This window comes from Felis catus, chromosome A2, assembly GCF_018350175.1.
Source record: "Felis catus isolate Fca126 chromosome A2, F.catus_Fca126_mat1.0, whole genome shotgun sequence".
Taxonomy (NCBI): domain Eukaryota; kingdom Metazoa; phylum Chordata; class Mammalia; order Carnivora; family Felidae; genus Felis; species Felis catus.
In genome coordinates, this window is record NC_058369.1 from 110,698,763 (window position 1) to 110,716,559 (window position 17,797).

Sequence of the window (17,797 nt, forward strand, 5' to 3'; positions counted from 1 at the left end):
CACAGTGAAGGTAAAAATAGAACTGCTACTTAGGTCTTTTTTTTTTTTTAACCTAATACTGCTAATGAAAACAGAAATTTATACCATAATCTCCGGGAATAAAATAAACTCCAGGATGCAAAATAATGTGGAATTTAAAAATATAAAGTGAAATGCAAACTATTAGAGATAATTAGTTCATTAAAGTCAGCCAGTAAAATATTTAACAGATACATCATACTCCAGGCTCTGTGCGTACATTATGTGCAAATACCAAGTGTGAACTTCCTCAGAATTAATCAAATGGTAAAGGCAAGTAAATGCTTTTTCATCACATTTTCACGCCACAAAAGCCACTCATCCACAAACGTTTTTATTTCCTTTAGGCCCAGGTAGGAAGGAAGACTGCCCATTAAAACTGTTTCCTTTCCTTAGTGCAGCCCACAAAGATGCCCAAACGAGTAGTCCCTGACAGCTGATACCAGAACCTTCACAGGACTTCAAGCGAGTAACTTCTAAGACATTTCCTCAAATCCACAAGCTGCACAATTTATCTTCAGTGACGCCCACACCACCACATAGCACTACACCTAACTGTTAACCGGGGTCAAGTATCTGATGAGATCAATTTAATTCCTCCCCTGAACGTATTGCTAGTAAGGAACTCTACTTCTTCAAAAAGTCTGCTTTTTGCAATGGACATCAAGCACTAGAAAAGGGAAACTGACTGGCTAGTCATAGTTGCCCTACTTCCATTTCAGGTCCAAACGAGGGAAAAAAAAAAAAAAAAAAAAAAAAAAGCTGTTCCACGGAGAGTATCAAGGGAGCCTTAAGCAAATCAAGAGTGTGGATGCTAAACTGAACTTTCTGATTCCTACGATTTAAAAAGGTGACAATGGGTGGGGGTTAGAGGGGGAGGTGAGATAACTGGGCTATCCAAGTGTGGCTTGAGAAAAAAGGTCCACTTCACGAAGTAGTCAAAGTAGGGAGTAGGAAAAACCGGTCTGGCCAAGTGACAAACCCAGGATGCTGACCGAGCTTGGAGGTGGAGGGCCCTGGAGGCCAGGGACCGGAGAAGGGAGATCTCGGGCAAACCGTAGGGGAAGAGCAGCACCAACGCAGAGACCGACGCTGCCACGGAGCAGCGTGTAAGGGGACACCACGAAGGAAACGATGAGTTAGGAGGTAGCGACAGCAAGAGGGTGGCCAGTGCCACGGGCGACGGGCAAGTGGCAACTACGAAAGAAGAGGCACAGCAGCCGGAGGTGGTGGGACTCTGTTGAGTCAGCACAGCTCCTATTCAGGGGGCACTTGTAGGATCCCCGTTGCTCTTCGGGCCCCGGGGCCCGCTACGGAGGGTCGGGACCGCGGTCAGGAGAAACGCTGTTCTCGGAAGAGCTGGCGCCGGCCCCTTCCCCATTTCACAGGTAAACACTGGCCGCCGTCGCCGCTTACCTCTGTTAACATTATTACACCCCGGGGAAGTGAGCTCCTCCCTAGCCTCGCCGCATGGCAACAGCCGTAGCAGCAGCGAAAACTGCCCGAGCCGCCGCCAACGGCCGAAACAGCTCCTTCAGTCGTCTCCCGGGCGGCGGCTTTACTCGGCTTCGCTGGCTTCCCCCCGGCCCGGCTGCTCGCGACGGACGCGCCGCCATCTTGGAAGAGCGACGTCCGCGTCTCTCTGCGACGTGCGCTTCCATTGGTGGGCGCAGGAGCCGCCGGCGACTCGTGACCGTCTCCATGGCGCCGGCGCGTGGGGAAGCGGAGGCGGGCGCCTCGCGGCCCACTCGGCCACCGAGGTGAGGCCTCCAAAGCTGGGTTCCCAGGGTAACTTGCGATTGCCGGTAGTAGAGACGGGGCCCAGTGTGAGGCCAGCCCGGGAGCGGGCGCGCTCGCCCTCCGGGTTGGGTCGTCCTCCGCAGCTCGCCGGCGTAGGCCGGCCCTAGGGTGGAGTGAGATGGGCAGAGGCCGAGCCTTCGACTGATGGCGCTGCGGACTTCGCGCGTCTCGGGAACTGGGAGGCAGATGTCCTGTAGACAAACTTCCCTCTGGCATTTCCTTTGCACAGCGGCGACCGAAGAGCACGCGGAGGCTCGGTTCCCTCCACGGTCTGGAGTTAAATATGATCTGAAACTGCTCCTCACGCAGTCCCTCTCTTCTTGAACTTTGACAGAAACTTTCCTTTGTCCTTAACCAATCGTCAGCGAGCCCTCTTTTGGGGTGTGCGACAGGTTGTAGAATTGATACAGGCATATCAGCTTTACCCAGGATCCTAGCACTTAGGACGGTCGCTGATTAAGTGATTGGCCAGCACCTACATCACAATGAGATCTTAGTTTTGCTTTTTCTAAGAGACCTCTTAAAAAAAAAATAAAGCCACTTTTGCTTTTTAGCTGTCATCTTTTACAGCTCTACTAGCCTCTTGATACAATGTGTCTGTGTATCAGAGTGAGCAGATTTCAGCAAGTGGCATTGTAGCTAGTGCCAAGTTGAAATAGGACTGAACTCTGGCCTTCAGTGTGCATTCTAAGAAGCCCCTGAGACTGACACCATTCTGAATCTACCACTAGATGAGTTACAATATGTGGAGTTAGAGGCAGTCACTTCTACCTGAATTTTAACGAAAGTAGTTTACCTGAACCTGCTGTCAAAGCGTGTTGTTCTGTTGTGTGTTAGAAACTAGTTTAGAAGGAAATGGAAGATTTTCAGATTTGATATGCAGAACCCTTCCATCTTTTTTTATGAGGGGTACAAAAGCACTCTGAAAACCAACGTCGTTCATTCCCCTTTTCCCGAATCTCCTTCCTTAACAACGGTACTATTCTATAAAATGAAATTTGCTTTAATATATTACTATTATAGTCTCAAAATATTACAAACTTGTGTTATCTCTATTCTATTGTATCCTCCCCAAGGAAACAAAACTATTTAGGTAGTCAGGTAAAAATTCAAGAAAAACCCTCATTTTGCCCAATTCAACTAATTGAGGCAAAGTAGTTTTTGTTTTGATACACATCTGATACATAATTTCCATATTCCTGGGCCAGCAGAATTCTGACCTCTGCAACTAGTATTACTACTAGTTTTACTACTACTAGTAGTACTACAACTACTATTACTAGTATTGACAGATTAAGCCATGATAGGAAATAAGAGTGGAAAATACTATCTGGACTAAGATATTAAGGGAAACTAAGAGATACTAGAGACAACAAGGAAGCTGGAAAAAGATATTGTTCCAACCTGTAAGTAAGAAAACAGAGAAGGAGACTTGTTAATATTTAAGATACCAACTAGTGAATTACAACTGTAATTTAGGTGTCTAGCCTAAGTATTTAACTTTTTGCACATATTTTCCCATTACAGAAGTAATACATTTCACTTGGTCTAAAGGTAGTAAAATAAGTGTAGGCATTACTTGAGTTTATACCAACCTGTAATATGACCCGGACATGCTTTTAATATTTAAGAGTTTATCTGTAGAGCTAGGAGAGAGAAAGCCAAAATCATCAGCTCCCAGTTTTCTCAGCGAGCGTCCTTTCTGTGACCTAAAAAACCTTATGCTAGCTAGCCTTGCAGGTCTCTCCTCACATCCACTGCTCTGACCTCATTTCTACCAGGCACTTTGTCCCAGCTTTCCTGCTCCTATAACAGCAAGTCATGTTCTTGACTTGGGGCCTTTGCACTGACTGCACTCTATCTAGGAGGATCTATCCACCAAATACTTGCATGGCTAGCCCCTTCACTTCTGTCCCATCCCTGCTCAAATGTGATCTTTTTAAAGAAGCCTACTCTGACCATCCCATTTAAAATGTTGCCCGTCTCTATCCTCCCTTCCTTGCTTTAGTTCATAACTCTTACACTTTCTAACAGTTACTCTTTTTCTTATTGTCTGCCTTCCTTCCATTAGGACATAAGCTCCACAAGGTCAGGGATTTTTTTGCTTTGTTCATGGATGTTTCCTCAGCACCTATAATATAAGAATACTGCATGGCACATAGTAGACACTCTAAAAATTTCTTCAATGAATGGGTAAATCATTTCCTAAAAGACCTCAAAAGGAAAAAGCCTAATTAAAGTTGATTTTTTTAATGTTTATTTATTTTGAGAGAGAGAGAGAGAGAGAACATATGAGCAAGTGGGGGGAGTGGGGGTAGAGAGTCCTAAGCATGCCCTGGGCTGTCAGTGTAGAACCCAACATGGGGCTAGATCATGACCTAACTGAAATCAAGAGCCAGATGCTTAACGGACTGAGCCACCCAGGTGCCCCTGATTTAAAACACAATCTTTACTGTTGAAAGGTTAATTAAAAAAAAAAAATTGGCCATTATGTGTTCTTATTTTGCAATTATGGGGGAATTACTTTTACTGTCACTAGAATGCTAGAGAAAAGTTTATGACAGAATTGTGAGCTATGCCTTTTCCTTCACCTAGCTCATTGCTGATATTTTAAACGGTGGTAATGGGATAGGGGATAATAAAGATAAAATATATTCAAAACAAACCTTCTTTATCTTGGGCATGAGTTAAAATTAATTGCTAGCAAGGCAAGCAGAAACTGATTAAGGTATGCCATTTTGGTGAGTTATGGAAATTGAGTTATATAGTTGGGAAAGAGAATGTTTACAGAATCCACTAGCTTAAAATAAGCACCTAATTTGGTACAGATTACAGTCGCATTCCATGTAGTCTTAAAAACATCATATCAGTTGTTACAGAGGAAACCTGGGACCAACTGATCTGAGACATAGGGTCCTTTGGCTATCAATCAGAAATTCAAAACAAAACAATCCGTCTTAAGAAACACATGATAAGGATATTTACGTGGCTGTTACTGCAAAAGGTTTGATTCCCCAGTAGCACTGTCCAATCTGCCCAATTAACGCAGGAAAGGATGACAAAAGAGGTCAGAGGCAAAAATCAAGTGTGTAATGCTTTTCAAGAGGCCACTGCCAGTGATTTCTAAACCCCCAAGCAACAATTTGGTATATCCAGTTTGCCTGGATATATCAGAGGAAAAAACTCTCCCAAGTATTCAGGTTGTCACAAATTAGCTACAATTCTTTTTGAGAAACTGGAAGAATATAGCATCAAGGTTTCAAGCAAATCACACCTATCAAACAGTTGTTACTTTTTAATCTTTTGGGGTTTTGAGCCATTTTATTAACTGCAGTTTCCTTGTAATACAATATTGTCAGTGTCAACTACACCTCTACTGAACATTAAATAGTACTACACATTCATTAACAAAGCCCAATATCAAAGCCAGTGAATTGGCGTTGAAGTAATGTACTGCCAACAGAGAAGACACATTCTAAGAACAGTCAACAGCAGGATATCCTGAGTCTTTGTTAAAGCTTTAGTAACAGAAAGCTGTAAACAGCAGTAAGCAGAAATTTCAGGGCATTTAGGAGTGATCTGAAGTCTAGCTTCAAATAGCCCAGTCTGTGCTTTTTTCTTACATAGTATTTTTTGAGAAAATACTGAGGCAACTCAAGCCTAAGAAACAAACAATATGAAGTTTTCCTAACAATAGATGCAGCTATAGCTAAATAATAATGTTGACATTTCAAAAGTATAAGATCGCTGGCAACCTCAGCCAACAGTTTTTGAAATAAATAGTTTTTAAATAAAATAGTTTTGTTTTTAACATCACAAAAATTAGACCTAGAGCACTTTTCAAACATTTAATTCTCACATACGAACACTATTTTTCAGTACCTAGGATAGGCCCAAGATGCTGTGGGAGGCATTTTGCATATAATATACTTAACAGTTGAAGAAGACTTTCACAGTAGATCTTATTACACTTTGAGGCCATGACAAATTTAGTGAATCCAAGTCATCTATCAAGCATATACGCTATCAACATCATTTATCACTGTTAACGCTGGCTTCAATCAACCTGGCTGAGGTAGCGTGTGTCAGACTTCTCCAGTACAAAGTTACTTTTTCCCTCTTTCCATATTGCTCTACTCCTTGGAAGGAAGTCACTATTAGCAGGCCAGACACCATCAGCAGGGAATTATGAGGGTGGAATCTCTACTTAAATGATTTGAAATTATTTTGCATGGGAAATCTTTCTCTTCTTCATTTTTTATTGATTCAATCATGTGAGTAAAGATTCATAGACCTTTATTTTATACTTCAGGTTAAATCCAATACTCTTATTTTGTTGCTCAAGTTGTCTATATTTAATGTATACCTAGACATATACATAATGTCTGCGTATAGTGTAATCTATATTTAACGTATAAATAGTATACATAGTGTTATTCAATGTATGCATGTAGAATGTAGTCTATATTTAATGTATACCCAGACATATGCATAGTGTCTGCATACAATGTATAATTATATGTAGTCTATATTTAATGAAAAAATATATGTGTGTATATATATATATATAGTTATATACTTCTGTATAGTTGTATAATTCTGAATTATATATGTGTAAATACTGTATCTTCAAGTATATTAAATTAGTTAATCTTAAAAATTAAAGTTTTTCAATAATCATGTCCTCAATTTCTTATGTGAATCATAAGAATTGTGATTAGCCTTTGACCTCCTTTTTTTGCCTTTATCCCAAGGAGGAAATGAGAAAAGGAATCCGTGCTCATAGACAGAACCCAATATGTCCCCATATTTAAGGCTTAACTCAGCTAGTTCCATTTTTACAGAGTAAGGGTGAAATTAAACACTGCTATTCTATTGTTCCCTACTTTAATAGCTTAACAACTAAGGTAAAAAAATAAGATCATTCTAAAAATTACTATTGTTTTTATTTTTATTTTATTTTTTTTTAACGTTTATTTATTTTTGAGACAGAGAGAGACAGAGCATGAACAGGGGAGGAGCAGAGAGAGAGGGAGACACAGAATCTGAAACAGGCTCCAGGCGCTGAGCTGTCAGCACAGAGCCCGACTCCGGGCTTGAACTCACCGACCGTGAGATCATGACCTGAGCCGAAGTCGGACGCTTAACCGACCGAGCCACCCAGGCGCCCCATAAAAAATTACTATTGTTTTTAAATGGTAATATGTTAATTGGTACAAAGTTAATTTGACCTGCCTTCACCCTTGCATGTACAGTGATCTGTTTTTAATAAAAATTTTACATTTAAACCTATTAGTAATAGACATACACACAATTAAATTGAAGAGATATTAGACATGTGCCCCATAATATTGACTGTCGAATGTAATGAATATGAGCCTGAGAAGATTTACATTGTGGTCCTGTCTTTACTAACCTTGGAAATGAAAATCCATCATTTGTTGAGCATAGTGTCTTTTTCTGTAAAGCTAGGAGATTAAAACATATAATTAATTTAACACTAATATACTGTGTACATGGGAGGTGTTATTTGAAGCATTGGACAATGTCCTCTGTCTCAAGATCAAACACTCTAAGTTTTTTTCAAGTTTAAAACTGGTACTTAATGATAGCAAGTAAGTTGCAGTTCATTTTCCTATCACTTTCCTCCAACGAACATACTCATCATCACCATTTTCAAAAACCTTGCTACAGAACAGAGGCACACTCTGCTGTGAACTGTTATGCGTATGGTAATGAACTCCTTGAATTACCACCTTACCACTTAAAATAAGACACTTCCTACCTTATCATGGCAATGTGTGTAAATATCCACGAACAGAGAAATCAGCAAACATGTCAAGGAAAGTCCTGGGCTATAAAAAAAAAAAAAAAAAAGCAAATACTCAAATAAAAGGAATGTGAAATCAGGCTATTTATTCCTGAAATCTATAGGGCATTCACCTAATTTGGATGGATAAGATTTATCTTGTTCACTAAATCAGCAAAATGCAGAGGGCTTCACATTTTATTTTTAAAAATAGATGTCCTTTTTGGGTTTTCTGTTGCTGGGGAAGTGTTCTTTCTGTTGCTAACAGAGCTAAATGTTCTGCTTTGAATGGGAAATGTTTGTTTTTATTGGTAGGAGTAGCAGAAGGATGAATGAAGGAATCCATTAAAAAAAAAAAACCTGTTTCTGTAAGTGAGATGTCTGCCTTCTGGGTAAAGGAATATGATTGGTTATTTACCAGATTCTTTAATAGAATCATGAAGTTGGTTTATTTGTTTACACATCATTTTATTCACTAAAGCATAAATGGACTAACTATCCAAATTGTAAAGATCACAGGATTATAGAATTCATACTGAAACATTTATTACCACTGAACTTCCAGTGGTTAGAAGGTACAAAGAAGACATTTATCATCTTTACATTTTTCACCTAATGTAATTTAGCTTCCAAAAAAAGGGGGTAGGGAAAGAAATAAATGAGATCTGGCTTTCCCTTCAAATCTTAGTATCATATAATTAAAATGCAAGCCATCTTGCCCTTCATCTTGGTATATATTATTTGCACTGTTTAGGGCAGGAAGCTGATGGGGGAAATATCACAGGCAAGCAAATAAGTATAAAATATTAGTTTGATATATACTGAGCTTCAAACTGCATGAAAAATGGCCATTCTGGCTATCCTAAATTTAACAATTACAAAATTATTTTTAATATAATTTTGTTAACCCCAAATTAAGTTCTATGTTATCAGTACCTTAATTGTGTTGTATTACTCTGTGAAAGACTGTAGATCTCCTAAACAAGAGCTTTTACTTTGTTTCAAGCTGTGTCTCTGATTAATTCATCAAATGTATTCTTCATGGTTATGCCAGAAATTTTGGTTACACTGAGATTCTGTGATGTGAAAATGTAATTAAGTTTCTATCTTCCAAATTTGATTTTGGTCTTTAGAAGCAAGTTTTTAATCTATGAACCATTAGCTTTTGGGAAAGAGGGAATATTTCATAATATCTGTCTAAATCATTCTGTGGCAGATGATGCTGTATTGAACTAGTCATTTCATTTTCCTCTGGGGATTGAAAAAAATTACAAATCCTGCCTGTTTAGGTGGGGTTGTGTAACTAGCTCAGGCCAATGGAATGTAGCAATCCTCCTCTCTCTCCACCTTCCAAGGTGACCTTGGCTGTTGGTTGAGGTAATAGATGGAGGGAACCACACAGAAGAACCCATCTATTAGATCAAAAAAGAAAAAAAACTTTAGACTTTGCATGAGTGACAAGTTCTTTCGTTGTTGTGAGTTGTTGTTATCACATCTAGCAATATACACCCCAAATAAAATACTTTTTAACTCAACTCACTGGGAGTATAAAGTGTCTAACCTGAGAAATCCTTACCCTCTCTTCTGCCACCCAATTCCCGGGATGAGGGGACTGTTTTAAGTGATAGTACTTAAGAAGAGCCTTAGTAGTTACACCAGTTTTTAAGTAGAACTACTTTATCAAATCACAACCTAGTGTTACACATTAAACACACACACACACACACACACACACACACACACACACACACACACACACACACACACACAGTATTTCTGGGAGAGGTGGACAGGCTGAAGACCCTGTTTCATCCGGTCTACTCAGAAAAGAAAACCAAGCGAGTTAATGGAAGAGGAAAAACAGTGAATAAAAGACCAGCATGAACCAGAACGAAGGACAAGTTCCTCTTAAAGTAGTAAGAGCCTTCCCAGGGAGTTCCAATATGCATTATCCAAGGATGTGGCAAAATTGGGAACTAAGGAGGTAATACAGTCAGGTGGTTGGCTCGGGAGTTGTATCAAGGAATGACTTTGGTTAATTGGACTGTGGGGCAAGTTTTGCCTGGGGATGCCTTACAGGTGCTCCTCACCCTGATCAGGAGAGTCTCCCACACTGAAAATTCACTCAGGAACAAGGGAACTAATGTTATTACACACCTCTGTGCCAGGTGCATTGGGTATCTTGTTACCTTTACACCTCATGGTAAGTATTGTTAGCTACATTTTTTAAATGAGGACATTGAGACTCAGAAGTTTATTTAATTCACCTCAGAGTTCTGTGCTAATAGCAAATCAATTTGAGTCTAGACTTTTCAGATTTGAAACTTTTTTTCCTGCTATATTTCCCACACACTCAGCCACAAATCTAGGAGTTAATGTGCCATTTGAATGTCCAATAAAAACTCTCTTTTTCTCAAACATTTCCTGCTTGTTGCAGCCTAGATCTCTTCAGGATCTCTTGAATTAAACTATAATGTATCTAACAATAACTTGTTTTTCCAGTTTACCCACTTTCCCCCCTCCCTCATAAAAGAAGAAATAAGGGTATGAACCCTATAGAGTTTTATCTGATTTTTTCTGTTAACTTGTCAAAATCTAACCATAGTTCTACTCTAACGTAAACACAATTTACCTCTCCTGATAGTAAAAGTTAATCTCGTGCTTTTATTGAATTTTTCTCATTGATTGATATGCATAATACATTCAGCTAATTTCTCTGAGCCCACTTGAGGCCTCTTTATCACTGACATCATGCGATCTTTCTATGTCTGCCTCACGCCTATTGGCCTCTGGCTCATGCCGGGCTTACACTGTAACCTAAGGGGATGGTATCCCGTCTGTGTCTTTTCTTCTGCCTCCCTTCCCCAGTGAAGTACCAGACTTGAGCTGTGTAATTTCTCTTCTCCTTCACTTTTCACCCTCAGAGACCTATGCTTTTCCATTTTCCTAAACCAATTGTATCCCTTCTCCTCAACTGTGTCTGACATTGATAAGTCTCTCATTAATCAACTCTTTCTCTGTCTCCTTAGGCTAACCCTTAGTCCCTAATGTCCTTATGACCATGGTCACGGGCTGCCTCTGAGCCCCACTGGAACTGAAAGGGATGACCTGTGATCTGCAACCACCAGTAAGAACAAACTACAGAGTACAGTTGTGCGCTAACTTCAACAGCATGTCTGTTTTGCTGCAGCACATGGACATTTATGAGAAGTTAAGTCCAGAGTTGATTTGCAAAGTCCCATTTTGATAGTAAGTTTATTATCAGTTTATTTCTGATTTTTCTCCTAAGCCCCAGATTATCTTTCCCTTATTTATTAGTCTCATTCATTATCCCTTTTCTTTTTAACCAATTCCTTAGAAATATCTTTGGAATACTGCATCTCCTATAATCATATGTTTTTCTTGGCTTATTTTAAGAAATACACTAAAATTCAAAATGTATGCTAGCTAAAACTGATAGGTTTTCACAATACAATGTTTAAAAGTAATAAATCTGCCCTCCACAAGACAAAATAATTACTAAATGACACAATTACTATCCAGTTTTCAACCTAACTTATTCAACAATTACTCTCATTTATCCATATCATGTATTCCTTTAAAGCATGTGAGAGTTTTGAGTTGCTAGAAAGCTAGTAAGCAGATGCTTTTGTATTTGGTGCTAAAAATGTAAAAGTAAAGTAAAATATCAAAGGTTTTCTCTGTTCTTTTCCTTCATTCCTATCTTTTGGCCAAATTATTTTCTCTGAAAGATGGCAGTCTATCTGAGATAAAAAGCATATTCCTAGTGTTCATTGTCCCACTTTGTCTAGTATAGTTTTTTAGAAGATTATTAGAATATGAAAGAGATTCTGATAGTTTATAATACAATGAAGCAAAAGTGAGATTTTAATCACACACATTGATGAAGGAGCAGAAAAGGCTTGCAGAGATTCTGCTTTGGCTTCCTTTTCTAACTAAAATATAAAGCTAATGGAAATGACATTTTGTAAGTGTGATAAAATAGGTACCTGATCACTTGCCCTAATAAAAAAGAAAATGGATTTGAAAAATCTAAAATGGTGAATAATCTAAAACTTGTCAAACTATAAAGTAAAGCCATTCAAATTTGAGCATGTTTAATACTGGATATCCACCGGTATTACTGACTACACTATTTTAGAGAAATCATAGTGATGCCATAACAGAACCTTAATTTTACATTTTAGCTCTCTATTTTACAGTAACTTCAAGTACTATTTCTTACCTATGCTTCATAAAAATCATGCAAAGCATCACAGAGCTGGTTCAGCCTGACTCATGAGCTAGGGGCCAATTGTTAAAATTCGTGGAATTTTACTCGCCAGTTTTTAGATACAATCATTACTAAAAATTAAAGTATATGAACTTACAATTAAATAAATTATATGTAAAATGAAGGCCCTAAATACTCAAAACAATCTTTGCTTCCCAACTATTTTACTACTTTTTACCACTACCTGTGTTTTCGAGGTCATTTATGTTTATTGCGTGGGGAAAAAAAACTATAGAATAGTGGGCTACTTCACATCTCTTCCTAACTCTTTGTTCATGATGTCCTGGTGATAGCTGGAGACCAGCTGTGGAGGGAGTGTTTACACCAAGGAAATTGGTAAATAGTACAAAATCAAGATGTGAGTTACTGTTTTGCTGATTTTCTAGAGTTAAGGAAGGGATCAAGAACATGTTGATAATGCATATTAAACTTGAAAGGTGTCATGACCAACTGTTACACTGTAAATAACACACAAAAAAATTTGAGGAACTATTCTAGTATTCAAACACTACTATCCATTTCAGGAAGGAAGTTGCTCACACTGTTGACAAATGAATGAACTTCTGACATCTTGTTAAAGAAAAATAAAATATCAACCAGTGTTTGTTCACACTTGTTTGTCAGTTGCAATCACAGTTGAGCTAGAATACAAGAATTCAGCAAAAATCAACAAAATCATTAGAAGAGAGTTAATTGCCTATATGCAAATAATAAACAATATTGAACGTTGTATCTTTTTCTATATTCTTTGTTTTAACATTGATTTATTTTTGAGAGAAGGAGAGAAACAGAGCGTGAGTGGGGGAGGGACAGAGAGACAGGGAGACACACAATCCTAAGCAGGCTCCAGGCTCTAAGCTGTCACCACAGAGTCCAATGCAGGGCTTGAACTCATGGACCACGAGATCATGACCTGAGCCGAAGTCGGATGCTTAGCCAACTGAGCCACCCAGGTGTCCCCTGAACATTGTATCATTTTAAATAAATTGTGTGCCATTTATTTACTGGTATTAGTAAAATCCGTGATAAATCTATATATACCTATAAATATATGTGTACCATTTTTTCCCCCTGAAGAGCCACTTAACCAGCTTACCGCTGTTGAGCACTGACACTCTGACCCCCTTCACACAGTCTCAGTTCAGCCATTGGTTGCCAGCTTATTCTTCCTCTCCTCCAACCTCACATTTGATTGGTTATGACTTGTAACAGTTCTCAAAGGTTGAGAAAGGTAATTCCTTGTTCAGCATCTCTATTATTTCAGATTCTTGATGTGGAGACCCAACAATGTCAGTTATAGTGTTTAAGGTGACCCATCCTCTTTCTTTTGTTTACAGACTCTGCCTCCCTTGCCACAGAAGTGGCCGTGGAACTTGCACCTGATTAATTTGAGCAACAGTGATTAGTGAATTGACAAGTGATATAAGCGGAGATGGAATCCCTTTCTGGCTTTGATACTATGTATGTTCAGGATACTATATTTTTGGGGTTGCTAAGTAGAATCTGCTGGCAAGTATGTTCTGTGCCACATAAAGGAGGCATATCTGCAGAGCAGGAGAAACTGATGTTAATATGTCAAGAGAAGTAGAGACAAGCAGAAATGAGCAGCAGAAAGAGTATGTTCTGGGAATGTTGAGTTCCCAGATCCAATTCTTTCTATAGGCATTACTTTCTGTAGCCATTTCTTCATTTCTATGAGTTATTTCAGTATCTTCCTAGAAACATGGACCGCTACATTTACCTTTGCCTTAAAATAACATGAACTGATTTCCTCTTTACTTGTAATATTAGAGTTCCGACTAATACAAATCCCTATGCAGTTAATGGGTGGGCTTTGGCAAGTCTGCAAACTGCATGAAATTGTATGCAAGATTTTGTGTTCGATTCTGAGTGCACTTTGCACCCCCGCCTCCCGGGAATAGTTTTGTAGTTTGCCTCAGATTAAAAACAGACCTATAAGCCCACAAAAGCTGACTTAAGTTAGTATGAATAAAAATAAACTAAACAAATAGCTTTCTGTGTCAGAATTTACTCAGAATATACCATACCAAGGTGGTTACATTCACCTGAGTATGGATTGGAGTCTGTCTTTGCCTGATGTTTTTAAACTAGATTCTAAGGCTTCCTAAGAGCTTTAAACACCAAAGACACTTATTTTTCATTTAATTCCTTCCTTGTTACTTTCTTCACATACTAGCCTATTTGTATATGTGTGATATTGTTAGCATATTTCTCAAGAGAGTAAAATGAGAGGCACTCGCTATTCACTTGTCAAACATCAAAGAAGATGAACATCTAATAAGAAGCCGCTATCTATATTCTAAAAAACCTTTAGACTTGACTTTTATCTACCTTTGGAAATAACCTTCAGGAAAATAATAGGGAAATAATATTATGCATTAAATTTAAATTTGATAAATACAACTCAGACGTTTTAAGATTACTTTCAAAAAGACTTCTGGGTTAAGAAGCCAGTGAAATTAAGTTATAGGGCAGAAAGAATCTTTATTGAGGAAAATTAAAACTGGACACAATATAAATGAGAAAACAGTAAAATATAAGAAATCCATCTTGTTCTCTTGTGTGTTAGCTATCAAGTGGAAAATAATTGTATGTGATAAAAAGCAAAATAAAGTGTTCCCAATACTATGTATTCAATACCTTTACTTCAGAAAAAGCTAAAGCAATTTCATAAGATGATTTTTGTCTAAGAAAGTAATTTATTGCTTGGATAAGCATGACACAGAAGGCTGTGCAGGCCCCACTTACCTCACTGAAGCAATATTTTGTTAGCCTTTGTAACAGTTCTGGTTGATTGTACCTATTGCACCAGAAGAAATTATTTAAATCTCATTTAAAATATAACGGCCACAATAAAGTAATGTAGTCAAGGTTTCTTTGAAAATATATTTGGTTTGAAAATTAAAATGTGGTACACTGAAGTTTCTAAGAACTAAAAATACTTTGTCATCATAGCCAATAGACAACATTATAAATATCCTGTCAAGGCTGAAGTGAATAATGTTTAAGGCTTATACTGAATACAACTAGACTGAGATATCAGGTTAACTGGTGAATCTAATAATGAAAGTTTAGGAGCTAAAGCTATCAAATCAACTGGACCATTTTAACAAAAATTTTACCACATTCCAACTTTACTTTGAGATGCAATTTAGTGTTGCTTCTCTAATCATGTTAATCATTAAGTTCCCAGTTGAGAATGATTCATAGATGCACAGAAAGAAATTCTATCTTTAATTCTAAGGCTACAGTAGGTTGTATCTATTTAATGGGTAGTCAAGCTAGTCTGACCTTTAAGGCTAGCTCACATTCTTGGAGTCTACAATTGTCTTTACAAATATTTCTTATACTATTGGCTATATTATTAATCCAAACGTGTACAAATAGATTGATAGATAAGCATGAAATAGAAAGGTATGAAGGCCCCGATGACCAAACAGACAATGTTTTGCCATCCTTTAATTTATAGCTAAAAGAAAGGTTTGGGTACAACAAGGCTAAGAGATTTGCCCCTGGATGTTCCTGTCCCCGGAATCCAGATTTTCATCACAGTTCATTATAGGAGAAGTGCAAATGAACATGGCTGTAGGTGTTCAGCTCCAAGAATAAAAAGTTAGACATTAAAATTCTGTTTGGGAACAAGAAATATGTGACTCATTATTCTTTATCATATACTTATTTATATATTCATTTCTTCCATGAGATGCCCTACCGTGACATTAAAAGTAGTAATTTATCCCAAAGCACCTGGGTTAGGCACCCGACTCTTGATTTTGGCTCAGGTCATGATCTCCCAGTTCCTAAGTTCAAGACCCTAGTCGGGCTCCACACTGACAGTCTGCTTGGGATTCACTCTCTTTCCCTCTCTCTCTGCCCCTCCCTCTACAAAATAAATAAACTTTAAAAAAAAGTAGTAATTTCTCCCAAATTAAACAATAATCATGAGTAACTCCCAAATAGACAGTCCTTCCGACCAAGGAGACTGAAAGAGAGACAGCAAGTGGGAGAAAGCCATCCAAATGTTGCACCAGTTCAAGCTGAAGGACACAGGAGGACGAAGATTTAACCCATTATGTCTAATTTGTAAAATTCCACAGTCCATTTCAGGTTTAAAACTCTATCTCTTCTTTTTCCAAAAGTTCTACTTCTACCCTCCACCCCAAGCATTAAAACCATCTTTTATACCCCCCTCCAAATTTGAAAGTAGCTGAGAACTTAAAAAGAATAAACCCAATAGGCACAGAGGGAAAATATGGGTCTCAGAGTTGGTTTGAGATAGGTAAAGAATATTTAAAATATTTGTGTAAACTGCTTAACAAAAGTAGAGAATTCCTTTCTTCTTAAAACAATGTAGCACATAATTTTGTCTAACAGACAACTGATTGTTCTCTGATGGTAAAATAATTATGAAAATACCAGGAATTGACAAATGAGTTAGATTGCTTGCTATAATCAATATAGCTACAGTTTGAAAATAAGATGTGGGGTGAGGGGGAAGCAGGGCAGGAAATTTAGAATTTTTGTAGGACATCATGGTTTTTTCAGTCAGTGACTCTTGATAAAGGCCAATTTTGAATTAGTTTAAAAATCAGAGACCAATAGATAGCATTATAGGATGCAATCTTGGAAAACTTCACAGTAAATATTTTATTAACTCTCTAGATAAAGACGACTTTCAGGAAGGATACTGGTGATGGAACACTTTCTATCGAGTAATAGTTATACTGTACACAACCATGGGTTTATGTCTTTCTTGTCTACTAAATTGAGCTCCTTGAAGGAAAAAATGCTGTCTTCATATCCACCACTCCTATACAAAATGTGACTCAAATGTTCATGTAATTGTTTAATTTACTTACTTTTATCTTGTATGATTATGGAGCATACACTCAAATGAGAGTTTATATTAGAATCACTTTTGAAGCTTTTCATAAAACAGATGCTCAGGAACCATACACAGGCCTACATATGTTGAAAAAGCTCAGCAAGTTGGTACACTAATCCATAACATGATGAGTATATAGAGAACCACCAAAGTCAGGAACAAGGCAAAGATGCCCGTTAGCTCCACTACTGTTCGTTCATCTTGGAGCAGAGGTATTAGTGAATTCAATCGTATAAGAGAGAATAAGCAGAAGTATAAGAATTGAAAAAGAAAGAGTAAAACTATATCCAATGACATATGATATATCCGTATACCTAAAACACAGAAGAGAATCAATTCTAATACCAATAAGAAAAAACACTTAATAAGGTAGGAGATATTAAACTAACTATAAAAATCAATAACTTTCACAGACAAATAATCACTTAAAATCTATAATTGAAGTAAAAATATAGTAACAATGAAAAGAGAAATGCTTAAGAATAATCTTAACAAAAAAGGTGACAAACCTATATAAGAAAAAATTTAACTACTCTTGAACCCAGAAAGTAGACCTAAAGAAATGGAAAGGCATCCCTTGTTTTGAGATAAAACAACTCAACATTATAAAGATGTAAATTCTCTCCAAGTTAATATGTAAATTTATTGTGATCTTGATTAATATTAATAAAAATACCTTGAAGTTGTTTGTTTTTGTTTTTGTTTTGATTAATATAGGTTGATTTTAAAGTTCATATGGTAAGATAAACATGCAAGGGTAGCTAGAGAAACTCTAAAGAAAATCTAATGAGCGAGGACTGGCCCTATGTGATACAAAACACACTGTAAAGTCTCTATAATTTAAAAAATAGGGAGTGGATACATGAATACAGAGACACATGTAACAATACAAGCCCAGAAAGAGATCCAACTACCTGTGGAACTTAGTAAATGATATACAGGTGCCTGTTTAACTGACCGGGGGAATGAT

At 37.7% G+C, this 17,797-nt stretch overlaps 1 protein-coding gene and 1 long non-coding RNA gene across 8 annotated transcripts in view; one reads left to right on the forward strand and one right to left on the reverse strand.

Moving 5' to 3' along the window:
- SNX13 (sorting nexin 13) overlaps positions 1 to 2,321 on the reverse strand; it is a 132,368-nt gene extending 130,047 nt beyond the window's left edge. Inside the window, exon 1 of one of the 5 annotated variants that reach the window (XM_045052454.1) lies at positions 1,435 to 2,321. In XM_045052454.1, coding sequence (XP_044908389.1) covers positions 1,435 to 2,232 — 798 coding nt within the window. In that variant the 5' untranslated portion in view covers positions 2,233 to 2,321. The remainder of the gene's footprint in view (positions 1 to 1,434) is intronic. The other 4 variants (XM_045052451.1, XM_023250420.2, XM_045052452.1 and 1 more) reach the window with 4 other exon arrangements.
- Positions 488 to 17,481, forward strand: LOC102901473. Of its 3 annotated transcripts, XR_006594256.1 has the most exons (4): positions 1,641 to 1,778; positions 10,657 to 10,876; positions 13,259 to 13,382; positions 15,412 to 17,481. It is a non-coding gene; the product is annotated as an uncharacterized LOC102901473 (long non-coding RNA). The 3 variants fall into 3 exon arrangements; XR_006594255.1 differs by lacking the exons at positions 1,641 to 1,778; positions 15,412 to 17,481 and adding an exon at positions 488 to 1,406 and having other exon boundaries at positions 13,259 to 14,570; XR_006594254.1 differs by lacking the exon at positions 15,412 to 17,481 and having other exon boundaries at positions 1,719 to 1,806; positions 13,259 to 14,570.
- Positions 17,482 to 17,797: the final 316 nt, after the last annotated feature.